Below are 27,128 nucleotides of genomic sequence, written 5' to 3' on the forward strand. Positions count from 1 at the left end.
ACACACAGGTAAAGAGAGCTATGCTGTCCATATTGTGGAGACTTGAGTGGTTGGCTGTGCCATCCGTGCGGAGCAAAAGGACCAACTAGCACCTTTGGCAACTCAAACATTGACAAAGCCTTGTCCTTGGCGCTGGACAACTGAGAGGAGGATGGCCAGATAGTTGCTGGGTAAAGGGGAACCTCACTCAGAGGCTGGAAAGTGATACAAATCCATGGTTGAGTCTAACTCACTCTCTTATAGGCACACCAGAGAAGAAGCTGCTTTAGTCAGCAATAAAGAAATTAATTTAGAAGTACGTTCCTCTTATGGACTGTTCACCATTACTGCATGCTAGGTAAGCTTCAGGCACACCACAATAGTGTCCTATATATGTAAGTTCCTAGAATTGTACTGTGTTAACCTGTGTTTTTATAGTTGGCACATCAAGAATATTAACAGTGTGCTCAAGAATAGTAACAGTGTGCTCTGTCTCTGTAAACTGACAAGTAACTTAGTCATTGCGATTTCAAAATACATAAGAATAGCAAGGTTCAAGAGAATTTAATTAATCAAATTCCTGGCATTATCTTTTGAATAGAGTGTATTCCACATAATTCACATGATTGTATTTCAGAATGGTTCTTTTAAAGTACATTAAAAAGGGTGTTTTTTATATTGCCTTTTCTTAACATGTTTTCCTTTTACACACTAGTAAGTATTACTACAGTGTGCAGATGTGAACTGTAAATAGCATTTGTGTGTTAAGTATGGGAGAGAGAGAAACTTTTAATTGGTTATTTTATAAATTATAATTTTATCAATTGTAGTATTTATGTGTTGTTTTTATGGATCTTGGTATGAGAAATAATAACATATTTCTTAATCTGTGCATATGTTTTTAACAGATCCCTTTTCTTTCCTTAAATTCAGATCCAGACGGTGACCAAAAAGGTTCCTGTTACTCCAGCTCCTCATGAATTACTCAGCCAAGTCAATAATACTGAACAAGAGACAAACTCCTCCTTCCTGAATAGCACCACAGCAGGCGTGAATGGTGAACCTGCTATGGTGACACAGAAGAAACTGGAGTTTAAAGCAGGGATGAATGTTCTTGGTAAGGAACATGATTAACTATAATTTGCTGATAAACTTAATGTGGGTAAATTATTTAGTTGACATTTGGTTTAGAAATAATCTTCCACACTATAGTCATTCATCATTTCAGTATTCAGTCTCCAGTTACCCCATCAATAGATAACCCTCCATCATGTTCAGCACTTCACACTCTCACAGTTGGGGTCTGCATGCCTGAGTCCTAAATTCCCACATCCCTTTTTTATTTTCTTCAGCAAGTAATTCTGTATTTTTTTATATTAAGACACCTTATATGGAAATAGATTGCATGACCTTTCACAGAGAAAAATATTAATAACACCTAGAAGAATAATTGTGTTGAATTTTATTATAGTTTTGAAAGTCATCCTGATGAATGCAATATCATTCTCTTAATTAAGACCACACAACTGTTGTCTTCAAGTCTTGTTTCCCTTGTGGTCATTTCCAATGGAGAGGTTTGTTTGGTAGCAAAAACAAAAGTACTTATATATTGATTCATCTTTCTTCTAATTCATAATCCAAGGAAGTGTGGCCATGTGCACAGGAACAACTCGCACGTCAGGCCCTCTAGAGGGAGTCCATCAGAAGGGAATCCTTGAAGACATCAGATCGAAGGAAGACAAAATATTGAGCTTCCACTGCAACTGAACTATCAGTCCCAAAGGAATTTTATACATGGAGAGCCAGGGAAAAGAAGAGGAGAAAGGAGAAAAAAAGGCATACATCATCACTGCTGACATTGCTTTTCCCCATTAACATAATTAATCTGTTCACTGCAAAGGAAGGGTTCCTTCTCAGTGGTGATACTGAAGTATAACCTCATTTGAAGTCATGAAAGTCATTGACATCAAGGTCATCCTAGTACAGAGTCATGATGTTACATCACTTAACATCGCCAGCAAAATCAACATAGCATCGCTTGACGTAGTATCACTTTACCCAGTGCACTTCCCGTTGCAATTGCTGCGGTTGCCACCTGGACCGATGCCAAAACAAATGCTAGTAGCCAGATAAATGTCAATGACACCAATAACAAAAGGGCTTCTTTCACCGCAGCTTTCAGGTATGCTTGCATGACCTATGTACTTGAATCCAGATCAAGCTCCTCACAAATGCAGGTGGGAGAGAGCTCTGACTCCATCTTCCCCAAGAAGACATGAGGAAATCGATGATGATTGTATCTCAGCATCATATAGTGCATTGACGTCTTCTGGTTCCCCATTCAGATCTAGTCCGGTGGACAACATTACAACCTATCAAGACATGCTAGTAAGGGAAGCTTGCAAGCAGAATATCCTAATGGAAGGCCCTCATGCCACAGTTTCTGTAATCATGAAGACCCGCCAACCAAGGCCAGTGCAGAGACCTTTGTTACTCCTGGTACCAGGCCTGGTGGAGAATGGAAAGAAGAAATTTCTAAATGGCCATAATTGCTACTTCATTGGCTCTTACGAAATACAGAACCTTTCGCACAGGACCCTTCTTTCCCTGGACTGGATCCTGATTCAGTTATTCTTCAGCAGTTCCTCAAAGACATGCATTTTCCCCTTTGAAATCAGATTGGTCAGAAGGGGAGAGGAAACCAATGGATGTGGTTTGCAAAAGATATTTGGTACAGAATCTCCAGCTCTGAGAGAGTTAAGCTCTTCAATCATTTTAGGAATGTATTATTAAACCTTATGAGAGAGCTTCCAAAGTTCACAGAAGATCTGCCAAAGGCAAGATTTTAGTGAAGTGGTGCAAGAAGGTCGTCTGCTTTCAAAACAAGCAATAAGCACTGCTTGATTCTGTCGATCTAATAGGGCCAGGCTATTGTTGTGGCATCAGTCTACTAAACCAGTGGTTCCCAACCTTTTGACTTCTGTGGACCCCCACTTTATCATTAATGGAACCCAGGGACCCCCACTGAATCATCTTTGGAATCCGGGGACCCCCACTGAGTCATTACTGGATGATTGGGACCTAATTTGTCAATATTTGTTAATATTTGTAATTTTTTAAAGCAGTTGTGGACCCCCTGAGAAGGCTTCGTGGACCCCCAGGGGTCCCAGGACCACAAGTTGGGAACCAATGTACTAAACTTTACTACCTAAAACTCAAACATTCCCTTTCTGGTGCAACATATAGAGAAAACAATGCAGCAGACACCTTGAAACTATTGCCATGGAAGAACAAAGGAAATTGGACAAATCCCAGTTTAGGTAAATCGATTGCTGTTATCAACATCACAGGGCAAAATCGCTTTGATGGGTATTCCAGATCCAAAGGCAACAACAGCAAGGACAAAGCTACTCGTACCACCAAGCATGGAGCTCCAAAGGCAATAATTTCTAGCCTTAGTCCTCCTCAGCAAAACAACCACTATCTAATACAAAAAAACTATTTCTTCATCCCCCCTGCCTCTGTACTTCATTGCTGTGAGGGGAAATATAACCCAGCATTTGAAATAGTAAAATATAGTCGGCAACAAATGGTTTCTGACTCTCTGTGATGGTACGTGGCAAGCAATCTTTTCTAAGGAATGCCATTATAAAAGGCACTTCCTGCTCAAACAATTATCAAAGACACTTCCTTTGCAGGCTGTAGAACTCATCTAGTTAAATTATGTATTCTAGTTCTTTGGTAGGAGAAAACAAGTCCGCATCACACCAACGTTCTGGAACTCAAAGCAGTGTGATTGGTAACCAAGGCATTCCTGCCATCTCTGATGATGGGCATAGTTGAAATTCAGACAGACAGTAGCACCAGATTCAGTCTCTTTTTTTCTGGCTGCTCAGAAAATTTTGATATGGCTCTTATAGATATGGAATCGTCAAGCAAAGGTAGGTTCTACAAAGAAAACCACAAATAGCTAATTGACAGTGAGGTACTGTTGGAAGTTTTCCCAGACTGGAGCTTCTCACAAAGAGATCTGTTTGTCATATCCACAAGCTCAAAATGCCTAAGCTTTGCCCCCATAACATAGGACCCAGACTTTTGGCAAAGTGATTTGGATGAGCTGCTCATGGACATTTTTGTGTGTTTTCCCCACAATTCCTCTGTTACCACTGGTGCTGTTGAAACTGTGGTACTCTGAAGTTTTACTACTCAATGGAAGCAATATTCCTTTCCTTTTCACTGTCCCCATCACTTGCCACATTTATTAATATAAGGGAATTAGATAAGAGAGAAACCAAGGATTCCATACACTGCCTTGAAACTTCTGAATTTAAGGATAACTGCAGGTTATAGTGGATCTCTACAAAAACAAGAGATGTCTTCAGTGACTTGTCATTACAATGCTAAATGTACTTATGATTGGTACTAGATACACCTTACCAGGTACATAACCAACTCACTGTATTTCGATAGGAAGCTGGTAATTCCTGAAAACTGAAGACAAGTAAACATAAATATCTTGAAAATACAAACGCATGTACAACCCTCACAGTGTTTAGAATAATGTTCTCAAACTTTGTCACTGTATGCTCTTTTGGTAGATGATCATAATTTCTACTTAGCTTCTGTAGAACTAAAGAATATGAAATGCCATTAATATCCTGTTGTCCCATACTCCTATAAATATATACACAGAATGGAAGTCTAATACCTTGTACAGATTCCATCTTGAAACAACATCCCCAGTGAGAGTGCAAATAATTAATAACCCAATCTTAAGAATTCAAATTATGTATGAAAAATATTTCAAAGTTTGCTTTCAACCACACATGACTATTGTATGATTCTCTGTAATCCCAAATATCCATAGAACAATCATTTAGGATACACTAGGTCTTGACACTTGAAATCTGAAAACCATGTAGCAAGGGCCTGGCTGCACAACATTATAACATGTTTGTCTAGCAAAATACACAATAAACCATAAGGAATGTTATAGCTGAAGATCCAAGATGGCTGCCACCTCTCTACACTCTCAAGAGTTTGTAGCCTGCTCGGAATCATAGTTTGCTGTCAATGCACTGCTGCGAAGTGTGGCCTCTAAGCAGGTTCAGTCTGGATCCAGTCAGTGGCAGCGCACTGCAATGACCACCAGCCTTTCCTACACTGAAAGGACCTCAGCATGAGCAGCTTCAAAGGACTGTTTCCCTAAACACGGACCAGACTAAGCTGTAAACAGTACTTCCAGCCCCACTTTGTGTCAGGTACTCTCAAACCAAGATTATTCTTGTCACATTGAGTGACCCAGACAATGGTGGTTCCCACGTCTACTTCAGATGTCCACAAAACCACGCAAGATGCCTCCATGGAAACTGAGAATGGTGTCCAGAGTTCAGCACCGACTGTACCATCTCATCTTGACATGCTTGAGCTTCCCAGCATGGCTACTGTGTTCATAGAGTATGGAATCTAACAACCATGCATGCTGCTTCCAGGAGAAGCAATAAGACTTTTACATTCAACAAAGTTTTTTTAATATATTCAAGTGGGAAAAGTTCTGATTGTGGCATCAGAAGCCGATTTCCTGCCAAAAAGATATGGTTGAGCTATATTTGCTTCTTAAAGTGGTGGCTACGCTGCAGTTTACTTCAAATACAACAACGTACCAGAAAGGGCAGTAGGAAGAATATTCTCAACATTCCTGGTCATTACTTTTTTCCCGAAGGGCTTGAAAAAAAGCTTGAAAAACGTTTTTCCTCCTATCCGGAAACCTTCTAGTTCATGGCATTGAAATATGGTGCTGTATAACTTAACTCCGCCTCCCTTTCAGCCCACAAAGAGAGCTTCATTGTGGCATCAGTTGTGGAGGACAGCCTTTGTAGCAGCTATAAAATATGCACTAAGCTGCAGGCCCATTCACCTACTGAACTGTACAGGTTTTCACACTAATAAGGTAGTTATGAGAATTCGTTTTTTCCTGCACAAAGTAGTTTCATAATTTTAAATTAATCAATCATGACTTTACTGGTTTTCTTTAGTACTGCTTTCACTCTGCCTCGACACGCTGTACATGTTTTACATTTTTACTTAGGCAAGCCAAATCACAAAAAAATCTAACCCATTGTTTTGTTTATTATGGTCCACTGCTTGACCGTTTCTAAACAATCCCTTTCTCATTTAATTGTGACCTTCATCATGCTGTTTTTAGCTAGCTAAGAAGCTCTGCCAGTGAAACTGAAGCCTACCCTACCAGATGATATCTGTAGGAAAGCCACATGGAATTTTGTTAATACTTCCACAAAACACTGCTGTTTAATGTTAAAGTATTGGAAGGATATAGGAAGTATTCTGAAGGTAATTTTTGATGTAAACTTAAGAATAAACCTTCTTATGGTGGTGTTTGGGGTTTGTGAACCGGGCATAAATTACCAGAAAATGTCAGTACAACAGGAGCACTTGTTGTTTGTACTAATGCTTTTGGCCAGACGGGAAATATGTCGTAAATGGGTGGATCCATTGCCCCCCCTTGCTCAGGATTGGCAATCATCAGTAAATCGATTATGTAAAATGGAACAATGCGGTCCTCTTACTAGAAGAGATAATTTTTGGGTGGAGTGGGAAAATGTTTATCAGTAGCTTATAAGTGTGGAGTAGTTTCAGTCAAATAATTCTTGTTTTGTGGTTTCTTTGTTTGGTCTCCTCCTCCTGGAATTTAAGTCCAATGATTAGAACTCCCCTCACCTTATTGGGTGCTGCTTTGGTTATGATCAGGTCTCGAAGAAAACAGTAAGACTTGGTCGATGGCAGTCGATTGGGAAAAGTGCAATATGTAGAACAGGTGGGGCGGCCCAGCAGCGCTGCAGACCGCACACCTGGAATCATACCATAAGTGCCTCGGCCTTTGCCTTTTTCCTCTTAACCAAAGCGTGGGTGGGGAAATGAGGACAAAAAAAAAAAAAAAACACTGCTGTTTAGGTTCTTTCTCCTTAGCTAGCTCTAGTGTGTATCAAGCAGCTTTGAGAAACCTCATTGGTTAGATCTCACCTTTGAAGAATCTTTGCCTAATGGTATTGCCTTATTTCATGTCAGAGTGCCATGGATAAACGTGCTACTCTGTTCTAGAATTAATGACAATCAATAAACATCTACAGTACCATAGAAATAGTTACTTACTTGTAAAATTGGTTCTGCATTGTAGGAATTTTTATTGAAGCCCTTTACTACCCACCCGCCTCCCATGGGTTACTCACCCATAGGAGATGTAAGGAATAAGAGCCGAGATCATACAGCCTATCCTTCAGAGAGAACTGCCTCTCAGAAGTAAGTGCCCGTGCTGGGCATGATTAGATATGAAAATTAGTCTAAAGTGACAGTGTATGTTTTATCTTTACTTACTCTACTATCCGCTTTCTCTCTGTTTTTTTTCTCTCCATTTTTCCCTACCCTTATTCTGCTCAGCCAAAATCCTGCCACCCTTCCACCCACTCATAATATGATCCTGTGTTAGGATCATTCTGATTGGCTGATCGGTAGCCAGTGAGAATACCTGTATGTAACACACACATCCCTTGGGCACCCTTCCCGACCACAGATGGTTTTTGATATTTGGATAAGCCATCTGCCTATTTCTTTCTTATTCAAATGGATAGTGGGTTTTGGATTTTTTTCAATCCCAGTTTTAATCGTCAGGTATATAAAATGGAAGACATTGCCTGCTTCACTTTTTAGGTTTTTTTTGCCCATCCTTATTCCGTATCTGTCCCCTATTTCCAGGATGTCCCACTAAGAAAGTATCACACTTTCAATCCTATTGAACATACAGGGATGTTTTTTAGTGGCTGATCTGGGATTGCAATGCATGCCATTTAACACTGTCCGAGCAACAATGAACCAGTGCTGGACAGTTTCCTACTATCTGCTTATAAGTGTTTTTCCCAGGATGAACTGTGCCACATAAAACTTGAAGTGAACACTATAGGGGCTGTGGGAGTAGAGAAATAGGATGGGTTCTGAAACATTACTACAAACTCTAAGACTGACAATGTCGCTAATATAGGGATCAAACCCATCAGCAACCACAGTGAAAACAACCTTAGTAGCATAAGCCTACAATAGGAAGAGGAGGCTGGCAACCAACTCTGGCGTCATGAAAGCCTCTAACTAGAGGCAAGCAGTGATGTCCTTCTAAGATGTCTTCCAAGCACCTTTCCAGTAAAAGACTATCTAATGCAGTGATTCATCTCCTACCCTTTCCTCCTGTTCAGCAGTCCCTCATTTGAGCCCTCAAAATGAGTCACAGTAGATAACCTAAGGTTCCTAAAAGTGAATGTTGAGCCCCTTTGAGGTTGTGGTGAAGATATTGCGCCTCAAATGTATGTGAAAGATAACAATGTGAATGATTCCAGTTTGTACCCTGCCATGTGTAGAGTGTAGCTTAGGGCACAATGTATTCAAACGGGATGGGGGCTTCAGGGAACCAAATATCACTGTTGAGGAGGTGATCAATGTTGCTGTCTGTAGTAAGATCGCGTATATTAGCATGTTTAAAGGCAGATCGTCTGTTGAACACAAAGTACTTTATCAAATCAAATCAAATCATAAACATTTATAAAGCGCGCTACTCACTTGTGCGGGTCTCAAGGCGCTAAGGGGAAGGGGGGTTACTGCTGCTCGAAAAGCCAGGTCTTGAGGAGTCTCCAGAATGCGGAGTGGTCCTGGGTGGTCCTGAGGCTGGTGGGGAGGGTGTTCCAGGTCTTGGCTGCCAGGTAGGAGAAAGACCTCCCACCCGCCGTGGAGCGGCGGAGGCGAGGGACGGCAGCGAGCGCGAGGCCGGTGGAACGGAGGAGACAGGTGGGGGCGTAGAAGCTGAGGCGTCGGTTGAGGTATTCAGGTCCCTTGTCGTGGAGGGCTTTGTGTGCGTGGGTGAGAAGTCGGAAGGTGATCCTTTTGCTGACTGGGAGCCAGTGCAGGTGTCTCAGGTGTGCGGAGATGTGGCTGTTGCGGGGTACGTCGAGGATGAGGCGGGCGGAGGCGTTTTGAATACGTTGCAGACGTTTCTGGAGTTTTGCGGTGGTCCCAGCATAAAGGGTGTTTTGCCCTAGTCCAGGCGGCTAGCGACTAGGGCGTGGGTCACGGTTTTTCTGGTGTCGGTGGGGATCCAGCGGAAGATCTTGCGGAGCATGCGGAGGGTGAGGAAGCAGGAGGAGGACACAGCGTTGACTTGTTTGGTCATGGTGAGAAGAGGGTCCAAGATGAAGCCGAGGTTGCGGGCGTGGTCTGAGGGGGTCGGTGCGGTGCCAAGGGCCGTGGGCCACCAGGAGTCGTCCCATGCGGTCGGGGTGTTGCCAAGGATGAGGACTTCCGTTTTGCCAGAGTTCAGTTTTAGACGGCTGAGCCTCATCCAATCTGCGACGTCCTTCATGCCATCTTGTAGGTTGGTGTTAGCGCTGGCGGGGTCCTTGGTGAGGGAAAGTATAAGTTGAGTGTCGTCGGCGTAGGAGGTGATGATGATGTTGTGCTTGCGTACGATGTCGGCGAGGGGGCTCATGTAGACATTGAAGAGTGTCGGGCTGAGCGAAGAGCCTTGAGGGACGCCGCAGATGATCTCAGTGGGGTCTGAGCGAAAAGGTGGGAGGTAGACTCTTTGAGAGCGGTTGGAGAGGAAGGAGGCGATCCAGTCCAGGGCCTGGCCTTGGATCCCGGTGGAGCGGAGGCGGGTTATTAGGGTGCGGTGACAGACGGTGTCGAAGGCAGCCGAGAGGTCGAGGAGGATGAGGGCGACTGTTTCACCGTTGTCCATCAGGGTTCTGATGTCGTCTGTGACTGAGATGAGGGCGGTTTTGGTGCTGTGGTTGGTTCGGAATCCGGATTGTGAAGGGTCGAGAAGGTTGTTGTCTTCCAGGAAGTTGGTAAGCTGTTTGTTGACGGTCTTCTCTATTACCTTGGCAGGGAAGGGGAGGAGCGAGATGGGCCGGAAGTTCTTTAGGTCGCTTGGGTCAGCCGTAGGTTTCTTTAGTAGGGCGTTGACTTCGGCGTGTTTCCAGCTTTCGGGGAAGGTTGCAGATGAAAAAGAGGAGTTGATGATGGTCTGGAGGTGCGGGGCGATGATGTTGTCGGCTTTATTGAAGATGAAGTGAGGGCAGGGGTCCGAGGGGGCGCCGGAGTGGATAGAGTTCATGGTGGTTTTGGTCTCTTCAGTGTTGATGTGGGTCCAGGCGTTGAGGGTGATGGCAGGGGGTGTGGGTTTGGTGTTGCTTGGCTGGGTCTGGTGTCCAGAGCTGTCGTGGAGGTCGGTGATCTTGCGATGGAAGAAGGTGGCGAGGGAGTTGCACAGGTCTTGAGAGGGCGTGATGGCGTTGGCGTTGGGGTTGGAGAACTCTTTAACGATGCTGAAGAGTTCTCTGCTGTTGTGGCTGTTTTTGTCCAGTCGGTCGGTGAAGAAATTCCTTTTGGCTGCGCGGATCAGGTGGTGGTGTTTGCGGGTTGCGTTCTTGAGGGCGGTCATGTTGTCAGCGGTGTGGTCCTTGCGCCAGGCTTTCTCTAGGGCGCGACAGGTTTTCTTCGATTCCTTAAGGGTGTCAGAGAACCAGAGAGGTTTTTTGGTGATGGCCTGTCGATGCGTGCGTCTGAGGGGAGCAATGTTGTCTGCGCAGTTGGTGATCCAGTTCGTGAGGCTGAGGGCTGCGTCGTTGGGGTCGGTGGTGAGGGTAGGTTGGTTGACGGTGAGCGCGGAGAAGAGCTGTTCTTCGGGGATTTTGTTCCACTGTCGACGAGGGATGGGTTGAGTGCGGAGGTGGCGGGTCTCACGTCGGAATGTGAAGTGGACACAGCTGTGGTCGGTCCAGTGTAGAGCGGAGGCGTGGCTGAAGGAGATGTGTTTGCTGGCGGAGAAGATGGGGTCAAGCGTGTGTCCGGCGATGTGGGTGGGGGTGTTCACCAGTTGCTTGAGGCCGAGGTTGGCGAGGTTGTCGAGCAGGGCGGTGGTGTTGGGGTCGTTGTTCTGTTCCAGATGGAAGTTGAGGTCGCCTAGGAGGATGTAGTCCGGCGAGTCGAGGGCGTGCGGGGAGACGAAGTCGGTGATGGAGTTGCTGAAAGGGGCGCACGATCTGGGGGGACGGTAGATGAGGGATCCTCTGAGGGTGGTCCTGGGGTCGGTGCGAATCTGGAAATGCAGGTGTTCTGCGGCGAGGGGGGTGTCTTCGGTGGAGGTGGTGACACTGATGGAGTCTTTGAAGACGATGGCGATTCCTCCTCCTACTTGGTTGGTGCGGTCTTTCCTGGAGATCTTGTAGCCTTCGGGGATGGCTATGGCGATGTCTGGGGCCGAAGAGGCGTTCATCCAGGTCTCCGTGATGAAGGCGACGTCCGGTGCTGTGAAGTCCAGGAGGTCCCAGAGTTCAACGGCGTGCTTGTGGACGGATCGAGCGTTGACCAGGATGCATTTGAGGTGGTTAATGGCGCGTGGGCTGGTGGTCATGGTAGTTGCGTGGTGGAAGATACGTTTGCAGGAGTGGCAGGCGAAAGGTCCATGGGTACGTTTTGGGTTAGCTTGGAAGCAGGTGTTGGAGCGTCCCGGGTTAAGGGCGTGGAGGGTGGCGGGGTCGTAGCAGAGCAGAGGGGTTTGGGAGTGCTGAGGACCAGGGGTCGTGGCGCTGGGCGCGGGCCAGGCGCGGATGGGCGCAGACGGGCTTGACTCTGGCGCGCCTGCGGCGCGCAGTCGCGCAGCGGCCGCCATGAGAGGGAGGAGGGGGGGAGGGGTCAGCTGGGGGCGAATGGGAGCTGGGGGGCGGGGACGTGCAGGAGGTGGCGGCGGGAAAGCAGAGGGAGCGGGGGACAGGTAGAGGGGAGAAGAGCTGGGGGAGGGGGGTTTAAGGGTGGTGGGGGTGAGTTTTAGGAAGTTTAGGAGTTTAGGGAGAGAGATAGGAGTAAGGTTGGGAAGATAGGGGAGGGGGGGTTGTAGAGGTGGGTGAGGGTGAGAGGTAGAGTTAAAGGATAGGAAGATAGGGGTGGTAACAGAGGGGGTGGCGAGTGGGGGGGAAAGATAGAGAGATAGGTAGATAGGAGGAGGTGGTGAGTGAGGGAGATAGATAGAGAGATAGAGAGATAGGTAGATAGGTAGATAGGAGGAGTGAGGGAGGCAGATAGTGATAGGGGTAGATAGGGGTGATACAGATGGGGAGGCGAGTGAGGGGGAGAGACGAGACAGGAGCAGGAGGACAGGCGCGGGAAGAACAGAAGACAGAAGACGAAGAACAGAAGACAGAAGACCACAGAAGAAGGTACAGAAGACAAAGAACAGAAGACAGAAGACCACAGAAGAAGATAAAGAAGAAGAGGGGCGCAGAAGACAGAAAAATACAGAAGAAGGTGAAGAAGAGGAGCGCAGAAGACAGAAGATTACAGAAGAAGGTGAAGAAGAAGAGGGGCGACGAGCAGCAGAGGAAAGAGCCAAGAAGAGGGACAGAGAAGAAGAGGCACACGCAGGTCGCGGTGCAAAGGAGAGAGAGAGAAGCACACAGATGAAGAGAGAAGACGGGGAGCAGGAGGGACAGAAGAGAACAGAAGAAGCCTACAGAGGAAGAACAGAGAAGAAGAAAAGAAGCAGGAGAGAGGGTGAGTAGCGCGGGGCAGGGCGAGGGGCTGGGAGGTGGGGGGGTACTTACTGCGAGGTAGCTGGGCTTGCTAGGAGGTCTCAGGAATCTGGGCTGGAGGAGCTAGAGGAGCTGCAGTGGCAGGGGGAGTGACCTACCCTTGGGTCTTTAATAATTAGTTTAATTACTTTAAATAATTAGTTTGAGGTGGTGACCAGCACGGCGGGATGTAGCCGCACTTGCCAGGAGCTCCCGACTGGGCTTCGTGAAAAAGACCAAAATGACGGGTTCTTCAAGGGTAATAGTTGGCACCCAGAACTCTGAAGAGGCCAGTGATCCAGGGGAGCCAGTCGCCTCATAAAGAAATCTGCCATGATGATAGACCTATTGCGATCTGAAGACTCAGAGATAAAGGCTGCAGACATCTTTGAATCCTGAAGCAGTGGGGAACGGGGCCTGTTAAGACTCGTCTTCATGTAGAAACAAGGCTGTATATGCACTCTGATGCCGCAGTGTACCTGAGGAGATCAATCCCATAAATGCCACCGGATCACATCATGGACTATGAAGAGAAGGAAGTAGGACAGCTGTTCTGCCATCAGTAATTCAGACGAGTAGGGCATGTAAACCCTAAGAAACGTTATTTGCATGGCATATAGACCGAATACTGCTGCACAGACGCCAATCTCTCTACATCCCCACAACATCAAAAGGAGCAAAACATATGATGAATGAGCCTGTTCTGTATAATTAGGTTGGGTAGTTACCCACCCAAGAGGCAATCAATACCATCCACTTGGCATCCCAAAGCCCTAAGCGAGAATCAGGAGATGCGGAGAGTCTGCCAGTAACCAGGATTGGGTACAGGGTGAGCACTCTACTGAACAGTAGCGTCGGGGTCAAAAAGCTCATTGTTTTAGTCCCAACAACCAATTTCCATGAGCTACCTTGCTACCCTAAGTCAAAGAGTGATCTCAGAACCTTTTAGTGCCTGCAAATCGCAGAGAGCTTGCACATGACAGAAATAGTCATGATGCAAGTCACAGGACTGGCTACTACTATGTCCATCGCCGAAGGAAGTGACCAACAGACGCTCACTAGACAGGACCTGCTCTCATGTCCAGCAGACATACAAGGCAAAATCGTAAGCATGCTTATTAACCAACTTCACACAGTGAAATCAAATCAACAAAGTGCAATGTCAGACATGACAAAAGAAAGAACCTCCATATGGGAACAAGTGAACAAGAATGGGATCATTGCATAATTGAAGCAGCAAATGAAGCACCGGTACTGATATTGTCAACCGTGAAAGAAATAGAGGACCTCAAAAGGAAGTTCAAGGACTTGGAAGATGGGTCATGTAGAGACAAAATCAGGATCTCTAAGGCAAGGGTGAACATTGAAGGACTAGCACCACAACTTGCTGTGCAAAACTCTTAAACCACATTTTAGGGTGTGAAGCACAGACAGAAATACATATTGTTTGCTCATACAGCACAGGCCCACCTAAAAAAGAGACAGGTCTGTGCCCCAGAGACATTATTGCTAAACTGGCATTGTCGGATTTGAAGGACAAAATTCTAACAATGGTATGACAGAAGGTAAACATAGAATTCAATCACTGCAACATACAAAACGATCAGGATGTGCCACTCACAATGCTGACAACAAGAAGGGAGATGTTGATAATTATCATAGAGTTATGTAACAGAGAAATTCGGTACAGATGGAACTATTCCTAACGCTGACACACACAATTCATAGGTATTTCAATATTTTCAGCCCTGGGAAAGTGGTGGGCCTGATAGAGCGTTCCGTACTAATAATTTACCTGTATTTGGACGCTCTTTAGGCCGATGAATCTTTTGGCTAAGTGGGACTCTCCTTACTCTATATCGGTCAATTTAATCAAATCAATAATCAATAACGAACATAAGCAATGCCCTGATCAACATAACACTTAACAATGAATCCAGAATACATTTTCGGCGAACCCTGACCTTTCAGTCAGGAATAACCACACCAGTTTATTCAAAGTTAGTGAATTTATTTCCCTATATTAACAAAGCTAGCACAATATATATTTGTCTCAACACCAAATGATAAACATAAATGAACATTAATAGCTGTCCATAACGGCAAAAACAACAGTTCTCAAGCTTTTACTTAAGCATACATTATCCTTGGAGACGGGTACGCAAGTTGCAACATTTTATACCAATTAACTCACTTTCAGAGCTTCCATTGTCCGCACCTGCAGATTGACCTTGGAGCAAAGAGAAAAAATGCCAAGCTGGCACGAAACCTTAAGATAAGCATGTGAACGATCTCAGTGGAAAAGTACAGCTTCAAGCAAAAATACACGTTTATTAGCACATTGGAAAAATACGAGCATCTAAACCGTCAGACCAGGCAACTAGGCCGAAGCCTCCACTAAAGTAATGCTAAGCTAAAGCATTTCAAACAAGCAAATCATAGCACACGTTTACGATTATGGCAAATTCGTGCAATTCTAATACATCACGTTATATAAAGCACGCTTATAAATGTTAGCAAACTTCTCTGAGGGCACATTTTGTCCCCGTACAATCTTTATTAGTTCGGTTAAAATCACACTTGATTATTGCAATCTACGTTTATGCCCTAATAAATGTAAAACCTTCAATTCTGCTTCATCAATCCCTCCTCTGATGACTACTTGTCATCACACAAACTATTCCCACAAATTTTATTCCATTAAAATTCTGTCAGTTTTCTTTTCCTTTTAGTTCCCCTAGTTCTTTCTTTATATTCTTCTGCCATTCTTTTCATCACTTTCTCTTCCTTCCTTCTTTCTTTTAATTCTTTCCATAATCATTATTATTCCCCTCTTTATTCCCCAAATTCCAAATATGCAAATCAGTACTATTAATATTCCTTGTATTATTTTTAGTAATATTCCATTCCAAATTCCCCCAATCCAATTTCCCACTGAAGCAAGCCCTTTTCCAACCTTCTCCCACACTCCCGGTTCTTTCATTTCCTTCAAATCTGCACTCTCTTTTGTTAAATTAGCAAGCATAGTTTTAATTTTCACACTGTTATCCGGAATATATGTGCAGCAGTGGCGCGCACCAAGCATTTTGCAAACGCCGCCATCCTTTGCTAAAAGAATGTCTAAAGCAAGCCTATTTTGAAGAGTCATAGCTCTTTCCGCTGCAAGTTCAGCATCTATCAGGATTATAGCACCTGAAAACTTTGTCAACATGTTATCCACTATAGTCGACAACTTTCTTATTTTGATGGAATTCAACACAACTCCCAATGAAGGAATCATGGCTCCAAATATATCTCCTACCACAGCAGCTGCGGTCTCTCTTTTCTGGATACGATGGGATCCAGATGTCTTTGGAATCATCGATAAGTCATCCAGTTGATAAACCTTTGGGAACACTATACCCAAATAACATCTCCCCCACCATCCCTTTGGAAGACGATAATAGGCATTATACCCACAAATGTAATATACACCTGGTATGACAGGGTCAAATCCGTTCATCATGAATGTCCATTTGGCCTTAAAGATAAACGTATGTTTACACTCACTCGCTCCTACAAAAATGTTATCATAATAATATTCACCTCGATATATACAAAATTTCCCTACATGCCAAGCATCTAAAGCTATCCTCCCTTGTGTTTTTATTGCGGCAAAATCATAATGATCTACTGAAGTCCTCTTACTTAGCTCTTTTTCTAATTTCGCATTCATTTGTGCCCTTCTATCATCTGTGCGATCTAAAAAGCTTATTTCTACTGCAGAGAGCGAGCAGGTAAGATTTTCCCTATGAGCGTGAGCCATTTCAAAAGGTTGCATTGGCTCGAAAAATTCCCTCATTATTTTAGCATCCCAATCTTTAGCAATCTGGCTTAGCTGCGCTATTATAGGAACATATGCAAAGGTAACATCATAATTCGAGTAAAAATACTGTATGTTAGTTTGACCATAAAATCTAGACATTACTATACTACATGTAATCCCGTATGTAAGAGGCATGTGGTGATAAGTCACCCCTTCCTTTACTGATGTCGGTATCTGTGTACACACATAACAATCTTTCGCATCCATAGTCTCAACATATTCTGTTAGCAAGCGATAGAAAACGTTATACAAAACCTCCTTCTTATCATGCAAGTGTCTCTCATCTAGTTCTAGTCTTTTCAATGCGGTTAGTTCAGTGACAGTAACAGGAGCAAAAGTAGAAGCATCAATTTTCTCATTCTCACCCTTTCCATGCATTCCAAGTACTATTGCCATTATTATTAATACACATGCAATTATCAAGCCTATACACACATATTTACAATATTTCTTTCTACTGTTTTGCGTCATGATCTGTATAGAATCAGAGAGCTAGAAGCACCTATAAATGAAACTATTTAGCAATTCAGTTACAAAGCTGAACGAGCGCAATGTTCACACAGTTTTCTTCAAGAGGCCAGTCACTTATCGGTTAGCAGCATTTGTCTCAATTCGGCAATAACTCAGTCTTTATCAGTTCAGCAAGTGTCTCATCCGGTTTAGCAATGTCTTAACTGGTTGTTTGTATAGCAAGCAATGTCACTTATCACCCTTTCAATCAACACTGTCCATAAAACTTTTCTTTTCTATTGGTATCTCTTCTTCTTCGTTCTCGAGGCTTAGAGATACAAACTCATCGGTCCAATCGTCATTGACTACATATGCCCATTCTGGACCGGAATATCTCCTGTTCGGTATCCTTTTCCTTTTCAATTTTGCTTCTCTTTTCGATTCTGCCTCACTGGTACTTTCCACTTTTGTCAAGTCTTTTCCTTCACTTGAGGTTGGTACCACGACAGACACTTCTTTTCTTTTCTCTTTCACTTTGGGCCTTTCTCTGTCATTCAAACTTTCTTTAGTCCTTTGTTTTATTGGTGATATACTTAGTCTCCTCTTTGCACCGTGTCCATTTGATGGACCTGCGACCTTTTCTGTGGAAGCTTGAACTGTTTCGTTCTGTTCTGCCTTGTCCCCTCCTTCTGGGGAATCAATCACGTTCTCTTTTTCTTTTTCTGTATCGTCTGCTTCTGGGAAAGCCCTCCTCTGATCAGGCTCTCCTGCCTTTTCACCTTTTTCGAGCCCTTCGCCACCGTTACTTTCGTCAGGCTCTTTATCACTTTCAGCTGCTTCAGGCTCTTTGTCACCTTCAGCTGCTTCAGGCTCTTTGCTACCCTCAGCTGCTTCAGGTTCTTTGTCACCTTCAGCTGCTTCGTCGCTGTGTGAGGTTTCTCCTTGGTCTTCCCCAAGTGAGTCTGTTGCTTCGTCCTCAGAGAATATCTCCTAACCTGCGGTATCTGCGGGGTGAACAGTAGACTCGGGTCCTTAGATCCCGATGATGCTCCTGAACTCTGACTTTCACTGTTCTGTACCGATGCCGGAGGGGCAGAACTGGTACTTGGACCTTGTCCACTCTCTGCATAAGGTGGTGGACGGTCGTAATTTACCTGTATTTGGACGCTCTTTAGGCCGATGAATCTTTTGGCTAAGTGGGACTCTCCTTACTCTATATCGGTCAATTTAATCAAATCAATAATCAATAACGAACATAAGCAATGCCCTGATCAACATAACACTTAACAATGAATCCAGAATACATTTTCGGCGAACCCTGACCTTTCAGTCAGGAATAACCACACCAGTTTATTCAAAGTTAGTGAATTTATTTCCCTATATTAACAAAGCTAGCACAATATATATGTGTCTCAACACCAAATGATAAACATAAATGAACATTAATAGCTGTCCATAACGGCGGAAAAGATGCAATCTATGCAGCATTTGAATAACAAGGCATTCGATAATAGCGATGCAAATCACTAATAGTATAATCTGTAATGAGCTAATTGCATACATTTAGTCAGCATAACAAGGTCTCAAATTGCATCGTGCAACAAAAGGAATCCTCATCTAACCTCAAATTAGCATCGGCATGTGGGACTTCATGCAAAAACAATTTAGCAACATTAATTTGGAAAAACTCCTAACTAGGGTTCTTATAAAAAATCAGCAGTTGGTTACCTAAAAGAAACACAATGCAATTGTACAATTTCCTTTCATATTTACCAATTACAATCAGCATTCAAGGAAGTCTTCGTCTCGCAGGTACCGTTTCTCGATCAGCATGGGACGGGGCAAAGGGGCAGGGGTGGACGGGGCAATTGCCTCAGGGCGGCAAAATAAAACTACTACTTCATGCTAAGGGATCAAAGTTAAAGTCTCTAGGGCAAGAATCATTTAAAGTCTCTTTCTCTCGATAAGAGAAAGCATCAGAGTCTCTTTCAAAATGGCGTCGCAGCAAGGTGGGCCATACTAGCTACAAAAGTCTACAAAATGGCGGTAATCGAGCTGGTAATGGCTGCAATGGCTGGTAATGGCTGCCTTCTTCTTGTGCACCTGGTTTAAATAGACAACAGTTCAAATCCAGTAGGGTCTTCCATTGGAGGGTTCATAGGTTAGCTTCAAATTGTCCAATCAAAAACAACAGTTCTCAAGCTTTTACTTAAGCATACATTATCCTTGGAGACGGGTACGCAAGTTGCAACATTTTATACCAATTAACTCACTTTCAGAGCTTCCATTGTCCGCACCTGCAGATTGACCTTGGAGCAAAGAGAAAAAATGCCAAGCTGGCACGAAACCTTAAGATAAGCATGTGAACGATCTCAGTGGAAAAGTACAGCTTCAAGCAAAAATACACGTTTATTAGCACATTGGAAAAATACGAGCATCTAAACCGTGAGACCAGGCAACTAGGCCGAAGCCTCCACTAAAGTAATGCTAAGCTAAAGCATTTCAAACAAGCAAATCATAGCACACGTTTACGATTATGGCAAATTTGTGCAATTCTAATACATCACGTTATATAAAGCACGCTTATAAATGTTAGCAAACTACTCTGAGGGCACATTTTGTCCCCGTACAATCTTTATTAGTTCGGTTAAAATCACACTTGATTATTGCAATCTACGTTTATGCCCTAATAAATGTAAAACCTTCATTTCTGCTTCATCAGGCCCCATGGCAGCAGGGGGCCATGCGACCCTCGCATTAAAATATCAATGCCCTCACAACTTAGCCCACCTTAGGGCTCCACTGAAAGAAGCACAGGAGTCCATGCTTTGGTTTTTTTTTTTATTCCCACCAGATCTGCTGTGAATTGAGGGAAAAATAAAAACAAAAACGCTTTTTAGCTCTGGCGTGTTCCTCTAGGACCCCAGCTCCAAAGCAAAGGGGTCAGGGTGATTTTAACCTGGCCCCTTTTCCTTTTTTTTTTTTTTACATCTTTTTCTGGGACTCGGCTAAAGCTGAGTCCAAACATGACTGACAACACTTCCTGGTTGAAGTGTTGGCAGCCAATCTGATCTCAGCACGAGATCGGAAGAGGTTGTGAATCCTTTGCGTCCCTGTGTGTACAAATTAGAATTTTCTTTAATTTTTCTAACACTACTGAATGTATTTACACCAAATCACAAAATGTTCGCTTTCTGGACCAGGCCCTAGCTTTCTGCCAAATTTTGTATAATTCCGTCCAGTGGTTCCTGCGCTGTGGATGTTCAAAATCCCTATGGAAAAATTAATGGGTAAAAACCCGTTTTGGCACCCTCCCTTTTTTTTGGCCCCGCTTGATATATCATCCCGAAACTTTACAGGCAGCAGCTGATGTGACTGGTGAATTTTTCGAAAGCTTTGTGACGATTCATCAACCAGCACCAACGATATAGGCAAGTAAAAAAAAAAAAAAAAAAAATTCTATAGAAACTAGATCCTAACTATAACTATCTAGTGGTGACCACCACTAGATTAAATATATATAATAGTGTGCACTACGTGCAAGTTTTACATATATAATATTTAACAAGTGCTCTGAGGACCTCACACATGGGGGGAGCTATTCAGTGCTTATGACTTTGATGAGGATTTTCCTGGAATAGAACTATGATTTCAGGTAAGCAATTTATCCTTCTCACACAGTCGTAGAACATTCACCCTTATAGATCAAATATGGAGCATGCATGCTATGCTTGCACAAACCATTAACTTAGAAATAGGCATGATTGCCACAGCAGATCAAAAAATATTTCGACCTTAATCAGGCCAGGGACACAGCACCTGTACTCATATGGAATGCTTTTAGTACTGTTGTAAGGGGGAAAACAATTGCAATATTGGCTCACCAAAGAGGATGATGATAGAATATCTGGAAGGGGAACTCTAAATGACCAATTACTTCCTTGCTGAGAGAAAAGACTAAAATATGCAGCCAAATGAGTTTGGTGATCACTGAGGGTTCAGAGAATGCATTGCTCTGCCTAACACATTAATTTGCGAGAAAGCAAATAAAATTGACATTATTTTAGCCACACACCTCAGAAGGGTGCCAGTTGTTAAGTGCATACCTCACATTACGAATGCTGGAGGCACACTCACACTGAGAGATAAACAAGACACCTTTTTAGAATATTACCACACCCTATATCAAAGCCAAGAACCCTCAGCAAATGCAATCAACATATTCTTGCAACCCATGCAATTACTGGTCCTCCCACTTACCACACGATAGGAGATATAAAGGGAAATATCAGTCAAGGAAGTTACTAGAAAAATCACAAATATCCCTCCCAAAAAATCACCCGGTGTGATTGGGTTAACAATCATCTGCTACAAATGAATTGCATCCCTCCTGTCTCCTTGAAACTGAACAGACTTTTCATACCTTCTGCTAGGCAAGCAAGGAAACAGATATGAACAATGCAGACCTCAAGATTATCCACAAGGCGGGGAAGATAAAGGAACAATGTGAGGCTTACAGTCCTATATCACTCCTTATTTCAGGTTTTAAGATTTACATGAAGGTCCTGACTAATAGGTTAAACAATAGTATGAGTCTGCTAGAACTGGATCAATCCAGGTGCATCAAGAACAGTAAAACCTTCAAAACCATAAGGAAGGTACTCTGCCTGATTGAGAAGACCAATAGACAGGCCATTCCCATTGCAGTCCTCAGGATCAATGCACAGTAAACCTTTTTTTTCTAAAACCTTTTTATTGATTTTCATAACACCTCATTCATACCACATGAAATACACATTAAGCAATGTAAACATTATGCAATAAGAAATTGCAAGAGTACCATATCCCACATTTATATTAAATAAGACCTGAAAGTGTTCCCCACTCCCTTCTAGAAGTCCCAAAGAACAGTGTAAACATGACATTCAGCCATGCCCCTCCCTCTGATTGTGGATGTCCATGTATGGTCCAGGGCGGGGCCAGACAGGGCTCTGGGGTAATGCATCTAAATTCAGCCCATCCCTGACAAACCTTTTGGTATTTTATTGGGCATCCATGTGCTTGGTAGATCAGCCACCCCAGGGCCATACAGTGGTCCATTTTCTTAGCCCATTTAGTGGTGGGTGGAACCGACCCGACTTCGATTCCTGGGCGATGTCTCTTTTCGTTGTCACTAATCCCAGCCATAGTAAAGCTCTGTGGTATCTGTTCATCTAAATGCTCTCCATTACATGCAGTAATATCAATTTGGGGTCTTTGTATCAGTCTAAACTGGGAGGCAATTGCTGCCTTATGGGGGACTGACAGTGCCTCTATTCAGTCTTCATCTTCGAGGGGGCCTAAGTCAGACTCCCACGCTTCCAGCATGCCGGTCCTACAGTCTGGCATGTTCTGAACAAGCATGCAGTATATGTCAGATGGTTTATGTTCTTTAATGTTAATCAGGACCAACTTAGCCTCCAAGGGGGAGTACTCGGGGACATCTTTCACAGGAGGCAAAGAGGGTTGAAGTGAGTGCCAAAGTTGCGGGTAACAGAAAATAATGGGATCTGTGGAGGTCATATTCCATCTACAATTCTAAAAAAGGATTTCAGTAGCCCCTCTTATAGGACATCCCCTAGTGTTGAGATTCCAATGGTGTCCCAGGTGGAAAACCCACCAAGAACTGCCACCTAGGCAAGCCTGGTCCCCGGCCACAGTGGGGTCTCCAGCATGAGTTTGGAAGCCCACACCTTCAGCGTGGCCCAAGTGGTAGAGGGCAGCTGATCCGGGAGTACGCCTCCATAAAGTAAGTGAAACAGGTTAGCATACCCCATGACCCATCCCTCCTAGGCAAATCTGTTATACCACCATTCAGGATGAGAAGGTGGGCCACTCTATAGTAAAGAAGCATGTCCAGGGTGGCCAGTCCCTCATTGAACACTTTTGTCAACAGCACTTCCCTAGGTATACACATGGGATTCTACTCCTGCCCAGAGCAAGGATCGCAGCAAGGCATTACCCTTCATGAAGAACGGATAGCCAATCGGGGATGGGAAGTTTGGAAGCTGGTACAAGAGTTTTCATATGGCTACCATTTTAAAAATCACATAGAGCCCCATCTGGGATAGTGGAAGGGTGTAGGAAAGTACCATCTTGCCTGGCATGTTACCCCCATATTTCACTGTACAATATATATGTTGTTTTAGTTGTATGTGTCACTGGGACCCTGCCAGCCAGGGCCCCAGTGCTCATAAGTGTGCCCTGTATGTGTTACCTGTGTTATGACTAACTGTCTCACTGAGGCTCTGCTATCCAGAACCTCAGTGGTTATGCTCTCTCATTTCTTTCCAAATTGTCACTAACAGGCTAGTGACCAATTTCACCAATTTACATTGGCATACTGGAACACCCTTATAATTCCCTAGTATATGGTACTGAGGTACCCAGGATATTGGGGTTCCAGGATATCCCTATGGGCTGCAGCATTTCTTTTGCCACCCATAGGGAGCTCTGGTAATCCTTGCACAGGCCTGCCATTGCAGCCTGAGTGAAATAACGTCCACGTTATTTCACAGACATTTACCACTGCACTTAAGTAACTTATAAGTCACCTATATGTCTAACCTTTACCTGGTAAAGGTTGGGTGCTAAGGTACTTAGTGTGTGGGCACCCTGGCACTAGCTAAGGTGCTCCCACATTGTTCAGGGCAAATTCCCCAGACTTTGTGAGTGCGGGGACACCATTACACGCGTGCACTATACATATGTCACGAAATATGTATAGCGTCACAATGGTAACTCCGAACATGGCCATGTAACATGTCTAAGATCATGGAATTGTCACCCCAATGCCATTCTGGCATTGGAGAGACAATTCCATGATCCCCCGAGTCTCTAGCTCAGACCCGGGTACTGCCAAACTACCTTTCCCGGGGTTTCAGTGCAGCTGCTGCTGCTGCCAACCCCTCAGACAGGTTTCTGCCCTCTTGGGGTCCAGCCAGGCTTGGCCCAGGAAGGAAGAACAAAGGACTTCCTCAGAGAGAGGGTGTTACACCCTCTCCCTTTGGAAAAAGGTGTCAGGGCTGGGGAGGAGTAGCCTCCCCCAGCCTCTGGAAATGCTTTGATGGGCACAGATGGTGCCCATCTCTGCATAAGCCAGTCTTCACCGGTTCAGGGATCCCCCAGCCCTGCTCTGGCGCGAAACTGGACAAAGGAAAGGGGAGTGACCACTCCCCTGACCTGCACCTCCCCTGGGAGGTGCCCAGAGCTCCTCCAGTGTGCTCCAGACCTCTGCCATCTTGGAAACAGAGGTGCTGCTGGCACACTGGACTGCTCTGAGTGGCCAGGGCCAGCAGGTGACGTCAGAGACTCCTTCTGATAGGCTCCTCCAGGTGTTGCTAGCCTATCCTCTCTCCTAAGTAGCCAAACCTCCTTTTCTGGCTATTTAGGGTCTCTGCTTTGGGGAATTCTTTAGATAACGAATGCAAGAGCACATCAGAGTTCCTCTGCATCTCTCTCTTAACCTTCTGCCAAGGAATCGACCGCTGACTGCTCTGGAAGCCTGCAAAACTGCAACAAAGTAGCAAAGACGACTACTGCGACCTTGTAACGCTGATCCGGCCGCCTTCTCAACTGTTTTCCTGGTGGTGCATGCTGTGGGGGTAGTCTGCCTCCTCTCTGCACTAGAAGCTCCGAAGAAATCTCCAGTGGGTCGACAGAATCTTCCCCCTGCAACCGCAGGCACCAAAAGACTGCATCGCCGGTCCTCTGGGTCCCCTCTCAGCACGACGAGCGTGGTCCCTGGAACTCAGCAACTCTGTCCAAGTGACTCCCACAGTCCAGTGACTCTTCAGTCCAAGTTTGGTGGAGGTAAGTCCTTGCCTCCCCACGCTAGACTACATTGCTGGGTACCGCGTGATTTGCAGCTGCTCCGGCTCCTGTGCACTCTTCCAGGATTTCCTTTGTGCATAGCCAAGCCTGGGTCCCCGACACTCTAACCTGCAGTGCACGACCTCCTGAGTTGTCCTCCGGCGTCGTGGAACCTTCTTTTGTGACTTCGGGTGAGCTCCGGTTCACTCTTCTTCGTAGTGCCTGTTCTGGCACTTCTGCGGGTGCTGCTTGCTTCTGAGTGGGCTCCTTGTCTTGCTGGACGCCCCCTCTGTCTCCTCACGCAATTGGCGACATCCTGGTCCCTCCTGGGCCACAGCAGCATCCAAATACCCTAACCGTGACCCTTGCAGCTAGCAAGGCTTGTTTGCGGTCTTTCTGAGTGGGAACACCTCTGCAAGCTTCTTCACGACGTGGGACATCCATCCTCCAAAGGGGAAATTCCTAGTCCTCTTCGTTCTTGCAGAATCCACAGCTTCTACCATCCGGTGGCAGCTTCTTTGCACCCACAGCTGGCATTTCCTGGGCATCAGCCCACTCCCGACTTGAGTGTGACTCTTGGACTTGGTCCCCTTGTTCCACAGGTACTCTCGTCTGGAAATCCATTGTTGTTGCATTGCTGGTGTTGGTCTTCCTTGCAGAATTCCCCTATCACGACTTCTGTGCTCTCTGGGGAACTTAGGTGCACTTTACACCTACTTTTCAGGGTCTTGGGGTGGGCTATTTTTCTAACCCTCGCTGTTTTCTTACAGTCCCAGCGACCCTCTACAAGCTCACATAGGTTTGGGGTCCATTCGTGGTTCGCATTCCACTTTTGGAGTATATGGTTTGTGTTGCCCCTATACCTATGTGCTCTCATTGCAATCTATTGTGACTGTACATTGTTTGCATTGCTTTCCATTGCTATTACTGCATAATTTTGGTATTGTGTACATATATCTTGTGTATATTTGCTATCCTCATACTGAGGGTACTCACTGAGATACTTTTGGCATATTGTCATAAAAATAAAGTACCTTTATTTTTAGTATATGTGTGTATTGTGTTTTCTTATGATATTGTGCATATGGCACCAGTGGTATAGTAGGAGCTTTGCACGTCTCCTAGTTCAGCCTAAGCTGCTCTGCTAAGCTACCTTTTCTATCAGCCTAAGCTGCTAGACACCTCTTCTACACTAATAAGGGATAACTGGACGTGGTGCAGAGTGTAAGTACCCCTTGGTACCCACTACAAACCAGGCCAGCCCTGGTGAACCAAAATGTATTGTCTTTTCCCAGCCCCTGGTCACAGAGTAAAGGTTTAATCATAAGCATTGGCCCTGTCCATTGTAAATAAAAACCTTCCAGATTCTTTAATCCATTTCGGAGTATCTTGGAACACATGGCACAAATCTGGAGCAGTAGTCTGTGGGGTAGACAATCGAGAGTAAGTCCCAAAAGTCTGCCGTATCTAGAGGGCACGAGGCCCTGACTCCTCCGGGGTATCCAGAAACAACAGGACATCATCAGCATATAGGGATATCTTATCGCTCACCCCTCGGACCACTGAAATCCCAGAAACAGAGCGACCACCAATACCCATGCCACACATGGCGAGTGCAAATAGAATGGGAAACTGGGAATAGCCTTGGCGAGTACCCTGTCGGATGTTGAACCAGGTGGAGGAAGTCCTCCCGACCTGCACAAACCAGGTTGATGTATAACAGATATAGCTAGTGAAGAGCAGACCAAAGCCATATCGGTGGAGCAGGGCAGAAATGTAGTCCAACTAACTATGTTGAATGCTTTTTGGAAGTTGTATACACTTCCATATGTTATGCCTGGTAGCTCGATGGGGCATAAATCCAGATTGGTTGGGGAGAATTAATTGTGGAACCACCCCAGCCAGCCGGTTCGCCAGCATCTTAGCCCAGATCTTTACTTCAGCGTTCAACAGAGATACTGGCCTATACTCTTTGCATTTAGTGCTCAATAGGCCTGGCTTCAGTATTGCAACTATAACTGCCGCTCTTAAGTCCCAGGACAATTCCCCATGGTCCAGGGCCTCATTACACATGCTCAACAACAGGGGGCCAGTAGAGAGCCAGATCAGAGGCCAAAATTTGGCTGGAAATCCCTTGGGTCTGGCACTTTACCTCCTGAAGCTGTCCCAGCGCCATCCATAACTCCTCTCAAGTAATCTCCGTTTCTGGTGTCAAGCATAGCAGTGGCACGTCAGCCACAAACTGCTCTAGGTCCTCGGGGTGGGGGGCACCCTGCTTCGTCCCATTTAGGTTGCATAATAGGTTGCAAACTCAGGCGCTATACCTGCACTGGCAGTGATGCGCGTACCTGCGTTAC

The 27,128-nt window shown here is 44.9% G+C and overlaps 1 protein-coding gene across 2 annotated transcripts in view; it reads left to right on the plus strand.

The window, feature by feature from the left end:
• The window catches only part of LOC138246326 (excitatory amino acid transporter 2-like), a 1,049,947-nt gene that overhangs the window by 521,564 nt on the left and 501,255 nt on the right, over nt 1-27,128 (plus strand). For both annotated transcript variants that reach the window (XM_069200834.1, XM_069200835.1), the window contains exon 5: nt 913-1,096. In XM_069200834.1, the coding sequence (XP_069056935.1) occupies nt 913-1,096 (184 nt within the window). The remainder of the gene's footprint in view (nt 1-912; nt 1,097-27,128) is intronic.

The sequence above is a fragment of the Pleurodeles waltl genome, chromosome 7, assembly GCF_031143425.1.
Source record: "Pleurodeles waltl isolate 20211129_DDA chromosome 7, aPleWal1.hap1.20221129, whole genome shotgun sequence".
In the NCBI taxonomy this organism is placed as follows: domain Eukaryota; kingdom Metazoa; phylum Chordata; class Amphibia; order Caudata; family Salamandridae; genus Pleurodeles; species Pleurodeles waltl.